The 23,883-nt window shown below is 53.5% G+C and overlaps 3 protein-coding genes across 24 annotated transcripts in view; 1 reads left to right on the top strand and 2 right to left on the bottom strand.

Annotated features, from left to right (window-relative positions):
- The window catches only part of SLC25A23 (solute carrier family 25 member 23), a 24,328-nt gene extending 11,543 nt beyond the window's left edge, over positions 1-12,785 (bottom strand). For 2 of the 3 annotated variants that reach the window (XM_055236677.2, XM_055236676.2), the window contains exons 1-8: positions 12,491-12,785; positions 11,232-11,358; positions 10,545-10,632; positions 9,451-9,562; positions 7,594-7,752; positions 7,358-7,510; positions 7,016-7,123; positions 5,352-5,519 (exon numbers count right to left, since the gene is read on the bottom strand). In XM_055236677.2, the coding sequence (XP_055092652.1) occupies positions 5,352-5,519; positions 7,016-7,123; positions 7,358-7,510; positions 7,594-7,752; positions 9,451-9,562; positions 10,545-10,632; positions 11,232-11,358; positions 12,491-12,646 (1,071 nt within the window). In that variant the 5' untranslated portion in view covers positions 12,647-12,785. The remainder of the gene's footprint in view (positions 1-5,351; positions 5,520-7,015; positions 7,124-7,357; positions 7,511-7,593; positions 7,753-9,450; positions 9,563-10,544; positions 10,633-11,231; positions 11,359-12,490) is intronic. The other variant, XM_055236680.2, reaches the window with a different exon arrangement.
- CRB3 (crumbs cell polarity complex component 3) lies at positions 12,175-19,932 on the top strand. 13 transcript variants are annotated; one of them, XM_063615957.1, is made up of 9 exons: positions 12,178-12,394; positions 13,988-14,085; positions 14,790-14,829; positions 14,999-15,510; positions 16,815-17,041; positions 17,294-17,469; positions 18,231-18,304; positions 19,154-19,297; positions 19,642-19,932. In XM_063615957.1, exons 6-9 carry the CDS (start codon positions 17,388-17,390, stop codon positions 19,711-19,713), a joined length of 372 nt encoding a protein of 123 aa, XP_063472027.1. In that variant the 5' UTR covers positions 12,178-12,394; positions 13,988-14,085; positions 14,790-14,829; positions 14,999-15,510; positions 16,815-17,041; positions 17,294-17,387; the 3' UTR covers positions 19,714-19,932. The 13 variants fall into 13 exon arrangements, with proteins under 13 accessions (XP_063472026.1, XP_063472027.1, XP_063472030.1 ...); XM_063615960.1 differs by having other exon boundaries at positions 14,999-15,035; XM_063615962.1 differs by lacking the exon at positions 13,988-14,085 and having other exon boundaries at positions 14,999-15,035.
- Positions 19,901-23,883, bottom strand: part of DENND1C (DENN domain containing 1C) — a 16,369-nt gene continuing 12,386 nt past the window's right edge. For all 8 annotated transcript variants that reach the window (XM_063615795.1, XM_055235631.2, XM_063615791.1 and 5 more), the window contains 6 exons: positions 23,295-23,366; positions 22,617-22,661; positions 21,539-21,646; positions 21,271-21,338; positions 20,927-21,134; positions 19,901-20,811 (listed from right to left, as the gene is read on the bottom strand). In XM_063615795.1, coding sequence (XP_063471865.1) covers positions 20,197-20,811; positions 20,927-21,134; positions 21,271-21,338; positions 21,539-21,646; positions 22,617-22,661; positions 23,295-23,366 — 1,116 coding nt within the window. In that variant the 3' untranslated portion in view covers positions 19,901-20,196. The remainder of the gene's footprint in view (positions 20,812-20,926; positions 21,135-21,270; positions 21,339-21,538; positions 21,647-22,616; positions 22,662-23,294; positions 23,367-23,883) is intronic.

Consider the following 23,883-nt stretch of genomic DNA (forward strand, 5'->3'; position numbering starts at 1 on the left):
TGCTGACTTCTTACTGCCAACATCTACCCAAAGACTTTGCTTGTGGACTTTCTCTGAACCCAGGCCAGCCTGCTCTGACCACTTAGGAATGGGCAGGAAGCACTGGGAAATTAGCATCTCCAGATGCAACCTTCAAAAGACTGACCTGGTGTATCAATACCCCAGCTCCCTCATCTCTCTGGTGCAGCATGTCCTATGCCGCCTCCCACAGATCTCTAGAGGTCTAGAACTCCATTTGCTAGGAATAGTAACTTGCTTGATAACATACTATTATGGGTTGTATCATGTCCCTCCTTTGGGGGGGGAACATGTTGATGTCCTAACCCCCAGTACCTTAGAAGGTGACATTCTTTGGAAATAGGGTATTTGCAGATCTAATTAGTTAAGATGAGTAGGGTAACAGGGTAGATCCTTAGTTCAGTATGACTGGTGTCCATAGAGCAGAAAGACAGAGACACACACGGAGAAAGACAGCCAGGTGACAGCAGAGGCAGAGATCTGAGTGAATGTATCTACAAGCCAAAGAATGTCCAGGGTTGCTGGGAACAAGCAGAAACTGAAAGAAGGAAGGAAGGAAGGATTCTCTCCTACAAGTTTGAGAGGGAGTATGGCTCTGCTGACACCTTGATTTTGTACTTCTGGCCTCTGGAACTGTGAGATAATAGCTTTGTTGTTTTAAGCCAACCAGTTTGTGATACTTTGTTACAGCAGCCCTAGGAAACTAACATACTCATACTGTATGCATTGACTCCCTGTCTCATTACCTCCCCAGTAAATCACTTGCCCTCACGTCCCAGTTTCAGGGTCTGTTTTGGAAGGATCTCAAACTAAGACCAAAACTATTATTATTATTATTGAGACAGGGTCTCGCTCTCTCACCCAGGCTGGAGTGCAGTGGTGAAATCTTGGCTCACTGCACCCTCCACCTCCTGGGCTCAGGTGATCCTCCCTACCTCAACCTCCCGAGTAGCCAGGATTACAGCTGTGCACCACCACACCCGGCTAATTATCTTTATTTTTATTTTATTATTATTTTTTGAGACAGTCTCACTCTGTCACCCGGGTTGTAGTGCAATGGCACCATCTTGGCTCACTGCAACCCCACCTCCCAGGTTCAAGTGATTCTCCTGCATCAGCCTCCCGTGTAGCTGGGATTACAGGCATGTGCCACCAGGCTTAATTTTTTTGCTTTTTTTTTGAGACGGAGTCTCGTTCTGTCGCCTAGGCTGGAGTGCAGCGGCACAATCTCAGCTCATTGCAACCTCCACCTCCCGGGTTCAAGCAATTCTCCTGTCTCAGCCTCTCAGGTAGCTGGGATTGCAGGCACACACCACCATGCCCGGCTGATTTTTGTATTTTTAGTAAAGACAGGGTTTAGCCATGTTGGCCAGGCTGGTCTCCACCTCCTGACCTCAAGTGATCCGCCTGCCTCTCCCTCCCAAAGTGCTGGGATTACAGGAGTGAGCCACCACACCCGGCCCTATTATCTCTATTTTATAGAAAAGAAACTGAGGCTCAGGGGAAGTTACTTGCCCAAAGCTACAAAATAAAGGTGAGAACCAACATTCACAGCTGCATGTGAATCTAGAACTGTGCACCTGAAGACTTTAGGGTGGCTAATCCCTTCTGAAGCCTTCTGCCAAGGTGACTGTAAGAACAAGACCTTCTTTGCTTTGTGGCTGGGAGAGGCTTATAGGTTTCATTTCCTATGCCAATTCTAATCCACCAGAAATTGCTGCCTGAAACTGGAATTGTGTTGAGTGGGACTTAGTGCTGTGATGGATTAGTAATGCCTAGCCCAGGCACAGACTGGGTAAAATAGGCAAGTACTTAACATTATTGCCTTTGCAATTTTAGAAGCCTTCTTTTGGGTCTAGAACAGCACTTGCCAAATAGATGTTTAATGGGTTATTATTAAGATCAATCTGTTGAAAAGAAGTTCTAAAGACAGCCGGGTGTGGTGGCTCATGCCTGTAATCCCAGCATTTTTTTTTTTTTTTTGAGATGAAATCTCGCTCTCTCGCCCAGGCTGGAGGGCAGTGGCGCGATCTTGGCTCACAGCAAACTCCGCCTCCTGGGTTCAAGCGTTTCTCCTGCCTCAGCCTCCCGAGTAGCTGGGATTACAGGTACCCACCATCACGCCCAGCTATTTTTTGTGTTTTTAGTAGAGATGGGGTTTCACCATGTTGGCCAGGGTGGTCTTGATCTCTTGATCTTGTGATCCACCCCCCTCAGCCTCCCGAAGTGCTGGGATTACAGGTGTGAGCCACTGCGCCTGGCAATTCCAGTATTTTGGGAGGCCGAGGTGGGCGGATCACTTGAGGTCAGGAGTTCAAGACCAGCCTGGCCAACATGGTGAAACCCTGTCTCTACTAAAAATACGAAAATTAGCCTGGCGTGGTGGCGCACACCTGTAATCCCAGCTACTCGGGAGGCTGAGGCAGGAGAATTGCTTGAATCTGCGAGGCAGAGGTTGGAGTGAGCTGAGATCACACCACTGCACTCCAGCCTGGGTGACAGAGTGAGACTCCGTCTCAAAAAAAAGGAAAAAAAAGCTCTAAAGACTAGATCAATGTGGCCAGCACTGGGTTAAAAACAAAAAAAGTTAAATCACTTTACTGACAGACTTCTCGGAGCCTTTAAGGGACAAACACAGATTTTGAAACTCCAAGAGGGTACAAGGTTTCTAAAACCTCTTAGACTTCTACAGTCCCTTTTTGGGTGAAGAATGCATTAAATAATAAGATTGTGTCTTCTTTCTTTCTTTCTTTTTTTTTTGGAGACAGGGTCTTGCTCTATTGCTGAAGCTGGAGTTTATTGGCATGATCACAGCTCACTGAAACCTCTGCCTGCTGGGCTCAAGCAATTCTCCCATCTCAGCCTCCTGAGTAGCTGGGACTACAGGTGTGCACCACCACACCTGGCTAATTTTTTTTTTTTTTTGAGATGGAGTTTTGCTCTGTCACCTGTGCAGTGGCGAGAGCTCGGCTCACTGCAACCCCCACGCCCCGCCCTGGGTTCAAGCGATTTTCCTGCCTCAGCCTCCTGAGTAACTGGGATTATAGGTGCCCGCCACCACGCTCGGCTAATTTTTATATTTTTATCAGAGCTGGGGTTTCACCATGTTGGCCAGGCTGGTCTTGAACTCCTGACCTCAGGTGATCCACCGGCCTCGGCTTCCCAATGTGCTGGGATTATAGGCGTGAGCCACCGTGACCGGCCTCTACTCATACCTCTTAATGGCTCCCTATTGCACTTAGAAGACCCTGTCCCCTGCCCTGATCAGTTCCCCCCAGACACCTAAGACTTCCACTCCTCCAAAAGGCCATATTTGTTCCTGCTTCCAGACCTGGGTACTAGATTTGTGCAGGCTCTCTTGTGATAATACGCCCCAACCCATGGCTTCAATGTCACCTTCTTGGAGGCGTTCCTCAACCCCCCTCCCGCCCACTGTTACTGAAGATGACAAATCCTATCTTGTGATCTTCTGAGAGCTTTTCTAGGAGCTGAAACTATCTTATTTGCTGGTTGATTGCCTGCCTTGTTTGTGGGAATGGGCATTCCAGGGTAGCAGGGACCATGCTGGTCTCATTCAATACCACAACTGCCACAATCCGCACAGTGCCTAGCATAGAGTAGATGCTCAGTAAATAGCCACCAAGCGAATGAGTGAACAACAAAATGAAGGAACGAATGAATGAGTGAGCAACGGTCTTGTCTGATTTGGTTGTCTAGATGCCAGGTGCTGGGGAGGGCAGGTAAAGATGGCAGGAACAGGGTCTATTAGATCAGAATCAGCTACATAATTTGCAGGATCCAGTGCACAATGTAAAAGAGTAGGGGTCCCTTGTTCAAAAATTATTGGCCGGACGCGGTGGCTCACACCTGTCATCCCAGCACTTTGGGAGGCTGAGGTGGGGGGATCGCCTAAGGTCAGGAGTTTGAGACCAGCCTGGGCAACATGGTGAAACCCTGTCTACTAAACATACAAAAATTAGCCAGGTGTGGTGGCAGGCGCCTGTAATCCCAGCTACTTGGGAGGCTGGGGCAGGAGAATTCCTTGAACCTGGGAGGTAGAGGCTGCAGTGGGCTGAGATTTGCGCCACTGCACTCCAGCCTGGGCGACAGAGTGATACTCTGTCTAGGGAAAAAAAAAAAAAATTAAGAATTTCAGGCCTGGCATGGTGGTTCACACCTGTAATCCCAGCACTTTGGGAGGCCGAGGCGGGTGGATCACCCGAGGTCAGGAGTTTGAGACCAGCCTGGCCAATATGGTGAAACCCTGTCTCTACTAAAAATATAAAAATTAGCCAGGCATGGTGATGCATGCCTGTAATCCCAGCTACTCGGGAGACTGAGGCAGGAGAATTGCTTGAACCCAGGAGATGTAGGTTGCAGTGAGCCGAGATCGCGCCATTGCACTCCAGCCTGGGCGACAAGAGCGAGACTCCGTCTCAAAAAATAAACAAATAAAAATAATTTCAAGACAGCAGCAGCAGAGCATTACACCAAGCACAGGGCCCTTCCGAGCATGGGGCCCTTTGTGACTTCACAGGTCACATGCCCATGAAGCAGGCCCTGTCTTGCATACAAAGATTTTGGGGGGAACGCTTGGGGACATCCAGGACCATGCTAATTGGGGAGACCTGGCGATCCCACTAGGAGAAGGTAAAAGCAACAGATGAGGCCCCTGGAAGAGAAACAGCAAGAACTGCCTGCACCTGCCTGTGTTGATAAAGGTCTCAAGATGCTGGTGATTAGGTGTGGTTCTCACGGTAACAGCAGATGCTCAAATGGGCAGGCCCTGAAGATGACATTGGCTTAGAGACAGAGGCTGGGTCCGATACGTGCTTCGGGGAAGTTGGGTGTTTTTGAGACTCATCTTTGTCTGCATTTTTTTTTTTTTTTTTTTTTTTTTTGAGAAGGAGTCTCGCTCTGTCGCCCAGGCTGGAGTGCAGTAGCGGGATGTTGGCTCACTGAAACCTCCGCCTCCCAGGCTCAAGCAATTCTCATGCCTCGGCCTTTTGGAGTAGCTGGGATTACAAGCACACATCACCATGCCCGGCTAATTTTTGTAATCTTTGCCTGATCTTATGGTTCTGTCAGCTAGAGTGGTCCCTGACTTTCAGGTGACCCGGGAAGGCTGAACTGCTAATCAAAAGTAAGTGGAGAAGTGGGAGAGTCCAATATCTGGAAGGGTTCCCCAGGATTCCCAGGGCCAAGGTGCTCCTCATCTCATAACTGCCTTTTTCTAGCTATAGCAGGTCAACTGAGCCAGCCCCAGGGGAAGGGGTGTCCTGTGGGCAAATCCCAGAGGGGAGCAGGGAAAGAGGGGCAGGCTGCCCACAGACCTCATAGACGGCCAGGTCGATGCCCGCATAGGGGATGATGCCCAGCACGTTGGGCAGGTAGCCACGGTAGAAGGCACGGGGCCCCTCCCTCTCCAGGATCCGCCTGGCGCAGTCCAGCAGCCCCTTATACTGGCCCGTCCGGCGCAAGGTCAGCCGCGTCTTCAGCACCTGGGGAGAACCTGGTTATCCCTGGAAAAGCTGCCCCACCAAATCGCTACATCCAGGAATGAAGACACCTAGAAATAGCTACTCCTGAAAACAGATGCCCTGAGAACAACTGAATTTTAAAAACCACCTACTCCAGAATCTTCTGCTATCCCCAAAACTCTGTACCTAGAAATAGTTACACCTACCAAAGTGCATGCATGTGGCACCACCAGTAACTGTCTCCTGATGTCTTTCTTTTATTTTTTGGTCATTTTTGTAGAGATGGGGACTCGCTACATTGCCAGTGCTGGTCTCGAACTCCTGGGCTCGAGCAATCCTCCTGCCTCCACCTCCCAAAGGACTGGGGTTACAGGCATGAGCCATCATGCCCAGACCTCCAGTATCTTGTTCCCTTCTGCTTTCATATCAGAAACTGTAACTTTCAGCAAGCACACAGCCACTAGAGAGATGACATTTCCCAGATGCCCTGGGTATGTGGCTATGTCACTATGTCCTAGCCAAAGAAATAGAAGGAAGAGAAAGAGGTACACATAAGGTTCAGAAAGCATCCTTAGAGGTGGGGAGGTGTTTCCTCTTTTATCACTTCTTCCTTCTTGGCTGGAGTGTGGAATGTGATGAACGGAGCACAAGCAGCCACATTGGTCCATGAGGTTGTGTAACAACAAGATAGACAGAAAGAACCTGCATCGCTGACACTCTGAAGCTACCATCCCAGCCTGAAATGCTCACCTGTGGACTTTGTTGATGTGACTGAAGTTTGTTTTTTTTTTTTTTGAGCTGGAGTCTTGTTCTGTTGCCCAGACTAACTGTAGTGACACGATCTTGGCTCACTGCAACCACCGCCTCCCAGGTTCAAGCCATTCTCCTGCCTCAGCTTCCTGAGTGTCTGGGATTACAGGTGCCCACCACCATCCCCAGCTAATTTTTGTATTTTTAGTAGAGACGGTATTTCACCATGTTGGTCAGGTTGGTCTCGAACTCCTGACCTCAGATGATCCACCTGCCTCGGCCTCCCAAAGTACTGGGATTACAGGTGCTAGACATCGTACCCAGCTGACATGATTTAAGTTTTCTGTCACTTTCAGAATCCAAACAATACATGTCATAACCTGAAACCTGAAATAATTTATCTGAAAACATGTAGCTAGGACAGTCTATCCTTAGAAGAGGCATATTCATAAACAGTTGGTGACACCTAGACACGATGTCCCTGGGAACGTGCACCCTATCCTTAGAAGATGCATATTTATAAACAGCTGGCTCCTGTGACTACCATCCAAACAAGGATAACCAATACTACCTTCCCCAGAAATTATATCTCAGTTGTAATACCCAGACAGGCTACACATGAAATTGCATTACTCTGATGAGCTATACTCCAAATCAGAGAGAGACAAAGGTAAAATCCCAATGGATATTGTGAAATGTGGAGTGAGATGGGTACAGCTGGCCCCCCACCCTGCCATGGGGCCTCCGCTGGGGTCCCTCCTTCTCACCTCCATAGGGTAAATGATGGTTTGAGCTGTGGCACCAGCCAGGGAGCCAGCCACGAAGCGTTCCTGCACATGCAGTGTCTCCTGCTGCCCCAGGATGGCCCTCTTGATCTGAAGCAGGGAGACACAGGGATGGGGAGGACCATGGGGGTTGAACCTTCTTTGCACTACACTATTCTCCTGGCTTCCAAAGAACTGGCCTGCTGCGGGCATTCATGCAGAGGAGCAGATGCCTGATCCTGGGGACCTGTGTTCACCACCCACCCCCAAGCCAATCCCGTAAATCTTTATGTACAGCCCAGTCTTCCCTATGGCAAGCACATTCCTCCCTGTACCTGCCCTCACCTGTTCATAGGCCATGAACTTGATAGCTGACTCGGGGGCAATCTTGAGTACATTAATACCATTGCCACGCCACAGGGAGCGGACGCCTCCCTCAAGGACCATGCTTCGAAGCCCCCCCAGGATGTTCAGCCGGTTGGTCTTTGAGGCATGGACCTGAATGGGGAGATAACAGCTTGGAGGTCCCCTCCCAGGTGTCAGGCCTGGGGGAGGGGGCAGGTCTCTCCAGGGCCCCTCACCTGCATGAAGACCTTGAGGCGGTCCAGAGGGGCCGTGCCTGTCCGTGACACGGCACCTGCCACTGCGCCGGCCACCAGCTGCTTCCACCACATGCCCGTCAGCTTCTCTTGCTTTGAGAACTCGTCTGGCACTGTCAGGCACTCGCCAATGTCCAGGACCTGAAGATACAGGTGTTGGGGGTGTCATGCCATGGTGGGGACAGGGAGATGTGACTCAGTGCTAAATAGGGGAGTCTCCTCTATGAATCCTAGGATACCCTAGAGTCTGCCAATGACTCTTGCTTGGAGACCCCAGAAGAGTCCTGTTGGGTCCTACCAGGTGTCACCACAGCATCTAACCTAGCAGCCTCCTTAGAAGATCCCCATATCCTACACTAAATCCCACCAAAAGATCTGCCAAATCCCACTAAAGGATCCTATTCAAGTATCTGCCACATAAAGATCCCTCCAGGCTGGATGTGATGCCTCACATCCGTAGTCCCAGCACTTTGGGAGGCCCAGGTGGGAGAATCCCTTGGGGCTAGGAGTTCAAGACCAGCCTGGGCAACACAGCAAGATCCCCTCTCTATAAAAATTGGCTGGGCATGTGCCTGTAGTCCCAGCTACTCAGGAGGCCAAGGTGGGAGGATTGCTTGAGCCCAGGAGTTTGAGGCTACAATGAGCTATGATCACACCACTGCATTTCAGCCTGGGCAACAGAGTAAGACCTTGTCTCTAGCAGCAAAAAAAGATCCCTCTAGGGCAAATGATATTCTACTGAAGGATCCCACTCAAGGGTTTTCCATATAATGATTCCAGAAGATCCCTTCAGGGCCATGCAAGATCTTACCAGGCACCTCCCCTATAAGGACCCCAGCAGATCCTTCTCAGGGACCCACGAAATCTCACAGAGATCTCCTCCATATGGAGTCCCCGTGCAGGAATCATTTCCTGTCTAGAATTTCTAACCAAGGTCCCCATGAATCCTCTGGGGTGGGAGTCTCTGGATCTCCAAAGAGGTTCTCACCAGATCCACAGATGGATCCCCCTCCAGATGCCATCAGATCCTACCAGACACGTTGCTCATAGATATTTCACTCAGGAACTAGGGATCTGGAGCAAACCCCCACTACCCTTTCTAGTGGCTCCCATTGGATCTTCTGATGACTGCTTTTTTTTGTTTGTTTTTTTTTTGAGACGGAGTCTGGCTCTGTTGCCTAGGCTGGAGTACAGTGGCACGATCTCAGCTCACTGCAAGCTCCCACCTCCTGGGTTCACGCCATTCTCCTGCCTCAGCCTCCCTAATAGCTGGGACTACAGGTGCCTGCCACTATGCCCGGCTAATTTTTTTTATATTTTTGTAGAGATGGGGTTTCACCATGTTAGCCAGGATGGTCGCGATCTCCTGACCTCGTGATCCGCCCGCCTTGGCCTCCCAAAGTGCTGGGATTATAGGCGTGAGCCACTGCGCCTGGCTAAGACTGTGGTTTTTGAACGATTCTGTTCAGCAGTAGAATCTTTTATCCAGGCAGAGAACCCAGCAGAAGGGAGCTGTGTGGGTGGAAGGTGGGAGGCCTTGTACCCCATCTGGTGAGCTCTTTCTTCCCTGCACCCGCAACCCCCACACGCTGTCCCCAGAGGCCCCGATGTAAGTCTCAAGGGCTGCACTTCAATCAGACAGCAGAGATGTCCCAAAGGGGACCCTTGAACCCCAAGTGGAGGAAGAGAGGAACAGACCCTCATCCCTCAGCTGCTGCCAGTGCCTTCTCCTTCTGGAAAGTCCTGGCCCAGCCCATCCAAGCCCTGGGGAGATCGGAGCAAGACCCCCCTGGGGAAGAGGGCACAGCCTTCAGCCGGGGAAAGCCACCCCCACCTCACCGTGGAATGCTTCCAGAAATACAGCACGTCCTCCACATTTTCCAGCGAATGCAACAGGAAGTGGTCGCGCCATTCTTGCCAGTCAATGGTCATTGTGCCGTCTCGGTCCATGCTGGGGGGAAGAGTGGGGGTGGGGGAGGACAGGCTCAGTCCTGGGGGTGGGCTAGGCTGGGGTGAAGTTCTGCTAGGTTTTGCAGTTTGGGGGGTTCAAGTCCTCATATCAACCCTACTGGAGACATAGCCGTATTACCATCATTTTCTTTTTTCTTTTTTTTTTTTTTTTTGAGACAGAGTCTTGCTCTGTCACCCAGGCTGGAGAGCAATGGTGCGATCTCAGCTCACTGCAACCTCCGCCTCCTGGGTTCAAGAGATTCTCCTGCCTCAGCCTCCCATGTAGCTGGGACTACAGGTGCACACCACCATGCCCAGCTAATTTTTGTATTTTTAGTAGAGACAGGGTTTCACCATATTGGCCAGGATGGTCTTGATCTCTTGACCTCGTGATCCACCTGCCTCGGCCTTCCAAAATGCCAGGATTGCAGGTGTGAGCCATCATGCCTGGCTGTATTACCCTCATTTTCTAGAGGGGGAAACTAGGGCTGAGAGAGGCAACTGGTCCCAGATCTGTCTGGCTTCAATTTGAATTTTTCTTTCTTTCTTTCTTTCTTTTTTTTTCCATACGGAGTCTCACTCCGTCACCCTGGTTAGAGTGCCCTGGCATGATCTTGGCTTACTGCAACCTCCGCCTCTTGGGTTTAAGGGATTCCTGTGCCTCAGCCTCCCAAGTAGCTGGAATTACAGGCATGCGCCACCACGCCTGGCCAATGTTTGTATTTTTAGTAGAGATGGGGTTTTACCATGTTGGCCAGGCTGGTCTCCAACTCCTGAACTCAGGTGATCCACCTGCCTCAGCCTCCCAAAGTGCTGGGATTCCAGATGTGAGCCACCGTGCCTGGCCAGATCTGTCTGACATCAAAGCCCCAACCTCTCAGCTGTATCCTCCTTGGGACTGGGTCTGGAGCCCAGAAGACAGAGATGGCCAAAGGGTCACTGTGTCCCGAGTTACTTTGGATTCCAGACCCCCAGTGACTTACCTGTGCAGAATTTTCTCAGCCTGCTCCAGCGAGATGGAAATGCCCAGAGCTCGGAAACTCTGTTGGATCTCAGAGACATCGATGTGACCTGGGGAGGGGGCCAGAGGTGGGGAAGGATGTGCGTGTGAGGACACCTGGGGAACCCCAGGACCAAGGATCAGCACAGCTTGGAATGGAGGTGGTCTAGCAAGATCAGGCGCTCCAGAAACCTAGGACGAGGTTTGCAGCAGGGCTGTGGGGGGACCCCTGACTCACTGGGGTCAGAGAGGTGGAACTGGGAAACACTGGGGGGGCTTCTCTGTTCTGTGAATGAATGAAGGAATCCAGGGGTAATTGTAGGGGTCTCTATGCCATGGGGGATTGAGAGGCAATATCCACAACCCAGATGCTGCTATGAGGGGATCTCTGTCCCACAGGGGACCCAGGAACAGCATGGGGTATCTTTGCCCCCTAGAAAAATCTAAGGGTAATTATCGGGGTTCTGCCCCAGAAGGGAAAGGAGGTGGGACAGGCTGGCTGGGCCTCGAACCACCTAGCTAGGGGGTGAGGAGCGCTCCTGAAATAGCCTATGAGTCATCGGGGAGAAGCGGCCCTCCCCCTCTCCTCCTATCGCTGCCAGTTCTAACCCCATTGATGTCTCTAGGGCCCCCACAGCCCTAGACCTGCAGGCAGGTCGCCCGACCTTACCATCCTGGTTCCGGTCAAGACTGTGAAACATGAGCAGCAGACGCTGCTCCCGCTCCTGCAGATAGCGGGAAAATTCCTCCAGGTCAAGCCCGCCATCTGGGTCAGCGTCACCCTCAGAGGAGATACTCTGGCAGAGGGAAAGGGGACAGAGGTGGCTCCAGGAACCTGCTCCTCATCTGGAGGGAACGCATGTCACCTTACGCCTTAGGAACCCAGAGCCCCCAGCGCCTTGAGGAAGGGGATAGAAGACATCACCCCACTTCTCCCTCAGTCAGCTAACTTCTCAGCCACATCCCTACAGCCACCACAGGTCTGTGCGCTGGGTGTGAGCGGTCTAGTTTTCCTGGTGAGCAGACTGAGGCTCTGCAAGGTCAAGTCACCAGTTCAAGGTCACAGAACCAGGAAATGGTAACCTTGAGTTCCCATCTCTAAAGCCTGTCCTTCCAGCTGTCTCTTGTTTTTATTATTATTATTTTTTAGGTATCTCATTCCTGTGGAACACAGCTGCCTCTTAAAAAACCGTGTCCACATGGGGGACCCAGGGGTTCCCTTTGGAGGAAGCCCTGGGCAATGTGGGGCAGGAGAGAACCAAGCGGAGTGGCAGAGGCCTTGGTTTTTCCCATTTGGGAAGTGGGAAGTTGGACTGCTGTCAGGGATGCTGTGGTTGTCTTAGGGCGATCTGGGGCTACAGGTGTGGGAAGGGCCTGCAAAGTAGAAGTGGGGGTGGCGGGGGGCAAGTCTTGTTATAGGTGCATTCCCAGCTGCGGGTGACCGCAGACAGGATTGGGTCCCTGGCTGGGGCAGCCTGGGACAGTGAGCCAGGCCCGTGAACGGCCCATGAAAGGGCAGGCCAGGGAATGTAAACACAGGGATGGGGGCAGCTGCAGGCCAGGGCAGTAGGTGCCCAGAGGATGGAGGGTGTGTCTCCTGGAGGTGGGAGCAGGGCACGTCATGGGCTGTGCAGTCCGGATGAGGGTGTGTCCCGGGCAGTGGGCAGGAAAGCGCCCCCATCTCCTCCCAGGCAGACGCCCCCTGCCCTCCGGCAGGGGGATCGGGTGTTGGCTGCGGAACTGCAGGCTTGGGGCCTCGGCGATCCCGTTAGGCCAAACACGAGTGGGTAGGGGGAAGGAGACAGAGACACAGGTCCTGGAGTCCAGCCACAGGTAGTCCCTGGTGGCTCCGGCCGCCCAATTCAGGGGCTTGGGTAACCGGGAGCGGGCGGGGCCGGGAGGGGAGGAGGTCCCCGGGGGTGGGGGTACCTGTTGGGCGCCGGGGTCTGGGTTGCCCCCGCCCAGCCTGGCCAGCCCCTGGCGCAACTCGTGCACGTCCACGCGGCCATCCTTATTACTGTCCAGCTCCTCGAACAGGCGACCCCAGCGCTGCCGCCGCTCCGCGTCGCCCGGGCTCCCCCGCATGGCGCCTGCCCGGGGGGGAGGGGAGGCCCGGCAGCGGCGGCCTCAGTGGGGGCTTCGCGGCTCCCCCTCCCCCCCCGGGACCCCGCAGGGTCAGCTCCCGCGGCCGCCGGCTCCGCAGCCTCCGCGCAGCCCGCTCGGCTCTGGCACTTGCGGGAGGTGGTGACTGCTAGCCGTCGCCGCCCGCGCCAGAACTTGCGTCTCCTCCCCCTACCCGCACTGGGGGGAGGGGACCGAGGGCGGAGCTGGGGGCGTGGGGAGGGAAATGTCTGGGATGGTCTGGTATTGCACAGCCGAGGAACACCGGAGTTCCTTCTGGGAAGACGGGCTAGGGAGCTCAGTGGTCTCAGGTCTGGTTTCAGAGTTCCGCCTCTGCGGGCCTCAGTTTACCCTTTCCCCCTTTGCCCAAGGGGGCAAGGTAGAGCGCTTTCGGGGATTGGGTTTCATAATCCCCTTCCACTTGACCTCCCCGCCGCACCCACTAATCTTCAGGAGCTCAAGTTCTCGCTCTTCCCAGACGCACGCAAGAACCCTGCACCATCTCGCTCGCTCTCTGCCCGCCCGCGCCTGACACCTTCCCCGCTCGGCCGCAGAAACAGAAGATCCAGGCGCGATGCTCTCCCACCGTCCCTTTCTCCCGCCCGCGCGCCTCCTTCTCGGTCCCACTCTGCCTAGGAAACAGAAAATCAACGCGCGGCGCGGCTGCAAAGTCGGTTACCTATTGGTCAGCGCCTCCTGGGCTGAGCCCGCCCGCCCCGCCTCTTCTCCCACCTAGGCGGGGCCTCCCCGCCGACCCCCGGCTGCCTCCTGCCCGCAGTCCCACCGCCTGCCAGGAGATCTTAAAGGGGCCGCGGCCGCAATCAGACGCTGAGCGGCGTGGGGAGGGGGTGGCTCAGTGACCTGGGCGCGGGGTTGAGGATCCCAGTGGTCGAGCGCTGGAGGCGGGGCCCCAGCCTGTCGCACTCGCTGCACCTGCGGAATGTCCCTACTACTAGTTTCAGGAGCAGTTTCTCGATCCACCATTAGGGGGAAGGGAGCCCAGACCACTTAACAGCGAATAATCATAACAAAAGCTCACTTTGATTCAGTGCTTTGCACATGCCAGGGCTTTTACTCACCTCTCGCGTCGTCCTTGCCAAAACCCTATAAGGTAGGTGGTACTGGCGTTCGCACTTTGCAGATAAGGAAGCGGAGGTTAAGTCATTCTCCCCAGTCCTGATGACCACTAAGGGGCAAAATAGGGGTTTAAAGAGATCTGGGATCTTTAACCATCACTCTATACCCTAGAAGGAATTAATTATCTTTTTTTTTTTTTTGAAACGGAGTTTCGCTGTTGTTGCTTAGGCTGGAGTGCAATGGCGCGATCTCGGCTCACTGCAACCTCCGCCTCCCAAGTTCAAACGATTCTCCTACCTCAGCCTCCCGAGCAGCTGGGATTACAGGCATGTGCCACCACACCTGGCTAATTTTGTATTTTTAGTGGAGACAGTGTTTCACCATGTTGCCCAGGCTGGTCTCGAACTGCTGACCTCGTGATCCACCCGCCTCGGGCTCCCAAAATGCTGGGATTATAGGCGTGAGCCACCGCACCCAGCCGTGAGTTTTGTATTTTTATTAGAGACGGGGGTTTCACCTGGGGGCCAGGCTGGTCTTGAACTCCTGATCGCAGATGATCCTCCCACTTCAGCCTCCCAAAGTGCTGGGATTACAGGCGTGAGTCACCGCGCCCGGCCTGGCCTAATTATTCTTTAATCATCACTCGTCACCCAAGGGTCCTCGGGAGGGGGTCTTGTTATTATCATCATCCATTATCCAAAGATACAGCATTGGCCGGGCTCGGTGGCTTAGGCCTCTAATTCTAGCACTTTGAGAGGCTGAGATGGGAGGATCGCTTGGGGTCAGGAGTTTGAGACCGGCCTGGGCAATATAACAAGACCCCCATCTTTACAAAAAATAATAATAATAATAATAATAAATTAATTAAAAAAGAGAGAGAGAGAAAACAAAGATACAGCTGTGAGGGCACATTTGGTTAACTCCCAGCCTCTGCCTAGACAGGTGTGCTGGAACAGGTGTGCCCCAGACAAATGAGTCTCTTCTAAGAGGCTCCCTAGCAGAGGTTTTCATTCACAGTTGTTCCTTGCAGGTACCATACAGCATGGAGTGATACAGAGGTTTTTTTCCATGTAAGTGCCCCCAAATAGGTGTTTTCTCACAGATACATCCTTGACAGGTGGGCCTCAGTATATGGGAGCCCCTGCCCTGATGGTTTTACCCACAGATGTGTGTCAATGTGAGTGTGCCCTGTGCAGATGTTCCAAGTTCTTCCCCTCACTTGAGCTCAATTCCATACAGGTGTTCCTCCTACAAGGTGCTTTCTCTTACCTCACAGGTATGTTTCTGAACAGGTTTCCCTCCACCCATGAATGCATTCTACATTCTCCCGCCCCATAGGTGTGTTTCAGTTAAGTATACACCCATCTGGGTATGTTTCCATATAACCGTGTCCCATACAGGTCTATGTAAATGCAGGTGTGTCTCATACAGGTATTTACAAGACACTGACACCCAGGAATTCCCCAATACAAGTGCTGTACATTTTGTAGGTGAGCCATGCAGATGTGTTCCTAAAACAGGTCTATTCCACATCAGAGTGCCTTAGTTAGCTGTTTGTGATGATAATACAGGCATGTTCTATAGAGATATTGTCCACCCTGGTGGTATGTATCCATTTGGTTTTATTTTTTTTCTTTTCTTTTTGACAGAGTCTTGCTCTGTCACCCAGGCTAGAGTGCAGTGGCATGATCTCGGCTCACTGCAACCTCTGCCTCCAGGTTTCAAGCGATTCTCCTGCCTCAGCCTCCCAGGTAGCTAGGATTACAGGCGCCCACCACTACAACAGCTAATTTTTATATATTTTTTAGTAGAGACGGGGATTTCACCATCTTGGCTAGGCTGGTCTCAAACTCGTGACCTCGTGATCCACCTGCCTCGGCCTCCCAAAGTGCTAGGATTACAGGCACGAGCCACCACGCCTGGCCTTGGTTATATTTCGTATAGCTGTGATTCAATGCAGATTTTTTTTTTCTTTTTATGAGATGGAGTTTCACTCTTGTCACCCAGGGTGGAGTGCAATGGCGCAATCTCAGCTCACTGCAACCTCTGTCGCCTGAGTTCAAGCAATTCTTCTGCCTCAGCCCCCCGAGTAGCTGAGATTACAGGCGCCTGCCACCACACCCGGCTAATTTTTGTATTTTTAGTAGGGACAAGGTTTCACCCTGTTGGCCAGGCTGGTCTGGTCTCGAACTCCTGACGTCAGGTGGTCCTCCTGCCTAGGCCTCCCAAAGTACTGGGATTACAGGCGTGAGCCGCTGCACCCGGCCATCTGTTTTCTGTATGTTCTTATATGTGAACACCCGTGCAGTTGTCTTCTGTACAGGTTTGGTTCCACACAGGTGTTCACCATACAGGTGTTTTTTTCTTTTTAAAATTTTTTTTAGAGATTTAAAATTTTTTTTAGAGATTTAAAATTTTTTTTAGAGACAGGGTCTCACTTTGTCACCCAGGCTGGAGTACAGTGGTACAATCATAGCTCACTCACTGTAACCTCCACTCCTGGGCTCAATCGATCCTCCCACCTCAGCCTCCCAAGTGCGTGCCATCACATCCGGCTAATTTTCTTATTTTTTTGTAAATATGAGGCCTCCCTCTGTGGGCCATGCTGATCTCCAACTCCTGGCCTCAAGTGATTCTCTTACTTCAGCCTTTCAAAGCGCTGGGATTACAGGATCACGCCACTGCCCCCGGCTTATTTTCTTCTTATTTATTTATTTATTTATTTTGTAGAGAATGAGGCCTCGCTGTGTTGCCCAGGCTGGTCTCGGACTCCTGGCCTCAAGCAATCCTCTTGCCTCGGCCTCTCAAAGTGTTGGGATTACAGGCGTGAGCCATTGCGCCTGGGCAGGTGCTTTTTCTCATTAAGCGCTCCCCATCCAAGTCTGCCCTAGGCAGGAATGCCTCGTGCACGGGTACATACAGACCCCGTGCGTCTCCACACCTGTGCGCTCCTACAGATGTGCTCGCAATGCAGGTGTGAGGTCCCCCTCACACCTGCGCGCTTCCGCGGTCTCCTTCCTCGCATCCCCATTAAGGGACTGGGGTCCCGTTACAGGTGCGCCCGCAGCGCGGCCCCGCCCCCTTCTTGACTCCGCCCTCTCAGCGAGGCTCAGGTGCACAAGCCGGAAGTGCGCTCTCCTCCCAGGTGAGTGACTAAACTTTCCGGGTCACGTGAGCGGGCGGAGCCGGTGGGATCGGACCCAAAGAACGACCGACGGACCGAGGGTTCGAGGGAGGGACACGGACCAGGAACCTGAGCTAGGCCAAAGACGTCCGGGCCAGGTAGGAAGGCAGGACGCACCGCTAGGCCTGCCCCCTCACCCTTCCACCCTACGCGTCCCGTCCCGTCCCGTCCCGTTCCTTTCCCCAGCCCAGGAACGCGCTCCCGGGAGTTAATCTTTAATCGCTGACCTCTGGCGGCTGGGGCGGGGCGGGACTCATGGGTGCCCTGGCGCCAGTTGTCTCTCCTGTGGGCCTGCGCCCGGGTCCCGACCCCGATCTCAACGCCCGGGCCTCTCCTTCTCCTGTCCCCAGGTGCCCCGTCGCAGGTGCCCCTGGCCGGAGATGCGGTAGGAGGGGCGCGCGTGAGAAGCCCCTTCCTCGGCGCTGCCAACCCGCCACCCAGCCCATGGCGAACCCCGGGCTGGGGCTGCTTCTGGCGCTGGGCCTGCCGTTCCTGCTGGCCCGCTGGGGCCGAGCCTGGGGGCAAAGTAGGTACCAGCTGAGAGCGCTGGGGGGAGGGGTCCGGATTCCTGGATCTCTGCTGGGGACGTGGCTTAGAAGCGCTGGGTATCTGGGGCGCAGAGACGGTCAAGAATTGGGGAACGGGAAAGAAATACCTTGGGGAGGGGTCTACAGGGTTAGGGCTCGGTGGGATTAAGATTTCTAGTTTCTTCCTTGGACACTGGGAATTGGTCTAGGAGACCTGAGTTCCCCAGCGAGGTGGAATTGTGTGTTGGAGTGGGGGCTCCTAAGTAGGACTTGGGGGGAGGTAAGGGCTGCGTACCTGAGTCTTGGTATCGTGCAGGTGTTTTTGGGTGAACTGGGAGCTGGGAGGAGGCCTGCCGAGTCGGGTGGACCCGGTTGGCTGAAGGTGTAGACCCCAGCCATTCAGTCTTAAATTTGTTTTGGGAGCCTGTGGGGAGGTGTGAGTCAGACACTCCAGGGAAAAGCTAGGCCCGTCCAGATCCTTAAGGGCCCAGGGCCGAGTGGTGAGTGGGGGAGGGTTGGACTTCCAGACACCCTACTGGGCTCTGCTGGGCTGGGTGTGGGGGGGTGTCCGGAGGAGCAAACACCCGAGGGACAGGTCCTACCTGCAAGGCACCCACAGTCTCTGTGCGAATGAAAGGCAGAGTTTGAATTGGGACCTGCTTGGGGGGAGGTGAAGGGGAATGCCCAAAGCAGGTGCAGATGGGTGGGGATGGGAGGGAAAGATGGAGACTCATTTATTCTCTGCCTTCACCCTCCACAGTATCCACCACTTCTGTAAATGAGAATAGCACTATTTTGCCTTCATCCACCAGCTCCAGCTCCGATAGCAACCTGGTGAGTTGGAGGTATATGTGGGAAGATGGCAGCAAGGATGTTATCCAGGGGTCACACATATAGCATGTAGAGAGGACTAGTCACCCCCTTCCCCCAGAGGTGGCAGGTCAGGGTGGCTTTGGAGAGCTCTAAGTAGGAGAGACCTGAAGTCTTAGACCAAGAAGACTAGGAGACCCTGGAGGGAGTGGGCAGGAATACTGTAGCTGTCAGATGTGGGGGCTCTCAGGTGGTGGGGGAGCAAGGAGCTCAAACTGGGTAGATGTGATGAAAGCAGGAGTCCCGGCCGGGCGCAGTGGCTCACGCCTGTAATCCTAACACCTTGGGAGGCTGAGGCAGGCAAATCATGAGGTCAGAAGTTTGAAACCAGCATGGCCAACATGGTGAAACCCCGTCTCTACTAAAAATACAAAAAATTAGCCAGGTGGGGTGGCACACACCTGTAATCCTAGCTACTTGGGAGGCTGAGGCAGCAAAATTCGCTTGAGCCCAGGAGGCGGAGGTTGCAGTGAGCTGAGATTGTGACACTGCACTCCAGCCTGGGCAACAGAGCAAGACTCTGTCTCAAAAAAAAAAAAAAAAAGCCAGAGTCCCAGACATGGCAGGTGCTTGCGAGGGGTGTCCTGGACATGGCAGGTGGTGGGGAGCCTTGGCACCCCAGACAAGGTAGATAGGGATCCAGGTAGCCCCAGTGTGGGGATCAGATCACCAAAAGTGGCAGGTGTGTGTGTGCGTGTGTGTGTGTGTGTGTGTGTGTGTTGTGGGGTAGGGGGTGATGAGGGGGATGCCATTCAGGTGGAGGTGGACAGGCTACCCAGGCTCAGGTGATTCACACCTGTCCTCTCTCTGCAGTCTCAGGAGGCCGTCACTGCTATCATCGTGGTCTTCTCCATCTTGGCTGCCTTGCTCCTGGCTGTGGGGCTGGCACTGTTGGTGCGGAAGCTTCGGGAGAAGCGGCAGACGGAGGGCACCTACCGGCCCAGTAGTGAGGAGCAGGTGGGTGCCCGTGTGCCACCGACCCCCAACCTCAAGTTGCCGCCGGAAGAGCGGCTCATCTGAACGCTGGGGCCTGCTGCAGCCACCAACACTGCCCAGGACTGCGGGTTGCTGGCTTGTACACCGCAGCTGCCACCGAGACACCAGCCTCTGATGGCTCAGGAGGACTTGTGGGGAGAGGCTGGGGGCACCCACCTGGTGGGCTCTGTGCAGCATGTTGCCTCTGCTTGGCTGTGCCTGCAGCTCAGGGTGCTGGGGCTCGGGATCCACCCCCCCGCCACTTGCAGAACCAACTTTTCTCTGTGTGTCCCACAGGCCCCACAACCCCTTCTCCTTTCTTTCAGTTCTCCCATGCAGCCGAGGCCCGGGCCCCTCAGGACTCCAAGGAGACGGTGCGGGGCTGCCTGCCCATCTAGGTCCCCTCTCTTGCATCTGTCTCCCTTCATTGCTGTGTGACCTTGGGGAAAGGCAGTGCCCTCTCTGGGCAGTCAGAGCCACCCAGTGCTTAAGAATAGCAGGGAAGAAGGTACTTCAAAGACTCTGCCCCTGAGGTCAAGAGAGGATGGGGCTATTCACTTTTATATATTTATATAAAATTAGTAGTGAGATGTAATAAAAGCTTTATTGGTGTGTTTGAGCTGGTGGGAGCATTAGCTGAGATGGAAGTGACAACTGCCGAGAGGAATTGTAAGGTTGCCGGGATTCTAGAGGACCGGGAGGCTTCCTAGAATTCCCTGCTAGAAGCCAGTTAGAGAGGCTGCTCTTGGAGGGACAGAGGTGGGTGGGATGGATTTCCGAGCAGGGCGAGGGCACCAGAGAAATTCACCAGGAAAAAAACAGCTTTTTTGGGCTCTTGTGGCTTTATTGAGGGACTGGGGTCTCTCCTGGACCCCTGATTCTTAGCCCTCAAAGCACTTCTTAAGATCAGCGACTCTGGGCCGGCTGCTGGGCTGGGGCTTTTGCCAGTTGCTGGTGGGTGTAGCAGGGGAATTCAGGGCTCCTGGTTCCTCGAGTGGCTGGAGGTGAGTGTGCTCTGCTGGCAGGGCCTTGGGAGGCTGGGCTCTGGGGTCCTCCAGAGAACTGGGGTCTGAGGAAGGATCAAGGGGCTGGGACGTCCAGGCTACATCAAAGTTGGGCTTTGTGGGGGCCAGAATTTGGGGGCTTTCTGGAGGGCTGGGCTCAGTGGGTGCGGTGGAGAGCCAGGAAGTGGGGTTTTCCTGGGCTGTAGAATCTTCAGCTGCCTTGTGGGAAGGGGCGAGATGAAGAATTAGGGGCTTTGTGGGAGGAGAGGGTTCGGGGTCCCCCCAGCTGCTTGGGTCTGCAGAAGCTGTTGAGGACGGGGATGGAGAGGTGACTTCTTGGTCGGACTCTGAGGGTATCAGCTGGGACCTGGGGTCCTTTGAAGAGCTGGTGGCATCCAAAGACGAGGCGTTTTGCAGGGATGGCAGGGACAGGGGCTGGGGCTCCGGCTCTGATAGTTTCTTATCGTCTGGTTGCCATCTTGGTATATTGGGCTAGGTGAGATGGATAGGGAAGTTGTGGCTTTTAGATGGCAGAGGGGCTGGCAAGTTGGATGGACCATTAGGGGAAGACTTGGGGTAGGGCTGGGGGAGTGGGCGAGGCTCTCACCAGGCTGAAGCAGCTGTCCAGGTCTCCTCTGTGACAGCAGTCTAAACTCTGGCTCGGTCTCAGGCTGCCTGCGCTCTTGGCTCCCACGCGAAGACTGTCCAGAATCTCGCTCAACAAATCCAGTTCTTCTCCAGACCCCAAGAAGCTGCTGTCCAGAGCTTCTTCTGCCCACGGGCACCCCTCATCCTCAGGGCTCAGCGGGGGTGTCCTGGGTGAGGATGGGCAGGCTCAGATATTTGCCCAAGAACCCCAGCCCTGGTCAGGCTGCTCTGGAGTTTGGGGACCCTCCTCCCCATCAGTCCTGGCCTCCCACTTTCAACACTGCTGTTCCCTTTTTGCCTTACCCCGCCCCTGGGGGCTCGGAAGGTCCCTCTTCCAGCTGGTGTCTCCTGCTGGGGCGAAGGGGCCGGTTCTGCAAAGGATGGGGGCGATAGGACCTCAGGAGGCTGCAGAATCGGGGGACTGAGGCTTGCTGGAGAAGGGTGAGTGTGAAGTGGGTGCCACATATCAGGGGAGTTGAAGAAGGAGGTGAGATGTCTGGATGGGGACTGGGATGGGTGGAGGATTCAGTGATAATTCCAGGTGTGTGCATGGCGGGAGGGGCGCTCTCACCTGTCCAAAGTGCTGAGTGATTGGGAGGCGTTGCTGCAGGCGGTCTGAGCGGCTGGTGAGGGCTGGGGCCCTCAGAGAGCCCCCCCTCTGCAGGACAGAGTCCCCATCCTAGGAAAAGAATGCATGAACTGGGAATCTCTGCCACAGAGTCTCCCACCACCCCCTATCATTGGTGTTTAGTTAGTCTTTTTTTTTTTTTTTTTTTTTTTTAAATGAAGCTTCACTCATGTTGCCCAGCCTGGCGTGCAGTGGTGCCATCTTGGCTCACTGCAACTTCTGCCTCCCAGGTTCAAGCGATTCTTGTGCCTCAGCTTCCCGAGTAGCTGGGATTACAGGCATGTGCCACCATGCCCAGCTAATTCTGTATTTTTAGTAGAGATGGGGTTTCACCATGTTGGTCAGGCTGGTCTAGAACTCCTGACCTCAAGTGATCCACCTGCCTCGGCCTCCCAAAGTGGTGGGATTACAGGCGTGAGTTACCCGCTCCTAGCCAGTCTTCTTCTTCTTCTTTCTTTCCTTATTTTTATTTTTTTGAGACAGTCTCCCTCTATTACCCAGGCTGGAGTGCAGTGGCATGATCCCAGCTCAGTGCCCTCCACCTCCTGGGTTCCAGCAATACTCGTGCCTCAGCCTCCCGAGTAGCTAGGATTACAGGGGCCCACCACCACACCCGGCTAATTTTTGTATTTTTTTTAGTAGAGACGGGGTATCCCCATGTTGGCCAGGCTGGTCTCAAACTCCTGACCTCAAGTGATCCGCCCTCCTCGGCCTCCCAAAGTGCTGGGGTTACAGGCGTGAGCCACTGTGCCCAGCCACAGTCTTTTTTTTGAGACAGGGTCTCTCTCTGTCACCCAGGCTGGTGTGCAGTGGCGCTATCTCAGCTTAGCGCAACCTCCGCCTTCTGGACTCAAGCAATCCATATTCAGCTAATTTTTAAATATTTTTTTGTAGAGACAAGGTCCCACTATATTGCCCAAGCTGTTCTCAAACTCCTGGGCTCAAGCGATCCTCCTGCCTCGGCCTCCCAAAGTGCTGGGATTACAGGGGTGAGCTACTGCACCCGGCCGGTTGATCTTACCTTATACATTAGAAGGCTCTGCACCCCCTTCAAGCCACTCTTGGCCTATAAAGGAGTGGAGAGAGAATTACCCAAGGGTGGTGGGATCCTGGGCATTTGAGAGCCCAGCCTTCTGTCCCCTAAGATAGCTTTATTTTGCCATCTGCATGTCTCAAATATGTTCACCACCCCCCATACACCACCTAAGAAGTCAATGCAAACTTTCACCCCTTTCACTAATGTAAAACGAGTATTCCTGGAGGAAGTCATCCCCAAAGAAAATGGGGAGTGGCAAAGCAACAGGGCAAGCTGTTCCTGTTTCAAAGCGGTAAAGAACAAAATCGCACGGACAATTCTGAGCTGCAAAAATTGACCCCAGGAAACTTCTGAACTTGGGAGAAAAAAGGCAGAACCTGGAATTGTAGCATCCTAGGACAAAGAATGTTTGTCAGCTAATCTTGGCTGTCGATTTTAAAGGGGTGGGGGGTGGGGGGTAGGATTCCAACAAAAATGAGTATAATAAAAAATAAAAGGGGGAAGAGTTGTTAATGGTTTAACTGCTGGTTCAGTTCTGATTAAATCATTTGTGTTGAAAGTGTCTGCCAGGGTCAAAATACTCCATTCTTGGGAGGTCAAAATGTCCTCTGTCCCCTCCCCCTCTTCACCCCAGCAAGAGTGGCCTGTCCAGCTCAGCCTCACCGAGCGGTACATATTCTTGACGGCTGGTTGGGTCTTGGCCTTGACTGAGTGCAGGAGAGCACCACCACCTTTCTGCAGGAGAGGAGACACCAAGGGGGAGAGGCTAGGGCCGGATCCCACCTCCCCATCCCAGGTTGTGTGATGCCAATCAAACCCCTTTCCCTCTCTGAATCTCCATTTTTTCACCTCTATAAATGAACGTGATCGTAGTCATGACCCTACCTGGTGACTTGTGGAATTAAATTAATCCAATGAGACACACTTAAGTGTTTTGTTTTTGTTTTTTTTGAGATGGAGTCTCAAAGAAGAGTTGTTTTTTGTTTTTTGTTTTTGTTTGTTTTTTTGCTGAGATGGAGTCTCGCTTTGTCACCCAGGCTGGAGTGCAGTGGTGCCATCTCGGCTCACTGCAACCTCCACCTCCCTGGTTCAAGCGATTCTCCTGCCTCAGCTTCCCAAGTAGCTGAGACTACAGGCACCCGCCACCATGCCCGGCTAATTTTTGTATTTTTAGTAGAGACAGAGTTTCACCACGTTGGCCAGGATGGTCTCGATCTCCTGACCTTGTGATCCGCCCGCCTCGGCCTCAAAC

Source organism: Symphalangus syndactylus, chromosome 13 (assembly GCF_028878055.3).
Source record: "Symphalangus syndactylus isolate Jambi chromosome 13, NHGRI_mSymSyn1-v2.1_pri, whole genome shotgun sequence".
Classification (NCBI taxonomy): domain Eukaryota; kingdom Metazoa; phylum Chordata; class Mammalia; order Primates; family Hylobatidae; genus Symphalangus; species Symphalangus syndactylus.

Excerpts from the sequence above, each read along its gene's own strand:
- CRB3 (XM_063615956.1), top strand. The coding sequence starts at position 12,183 with ATGGGCTGTGCAGTCCGGATGAGGGTGTGTCCCGGGCAGTGGGCAGGA. Across the intron at positions 12,395-14,789 it reads GTCCTGGAGTCCAGCCACAG|GTACCATACAGCATGGAGTG; the intron begins GTAGTCCCTGGT and ends TGTTCCTTGCAG. Across the intron at positions 15,036-16,814 it reads TGCTTTCTCTTACCTCACAG|GTGCGCCCGCAGCGCGGCCC; the intron begins GTATGTTTCTGA and ends GTCCCGTTACAG.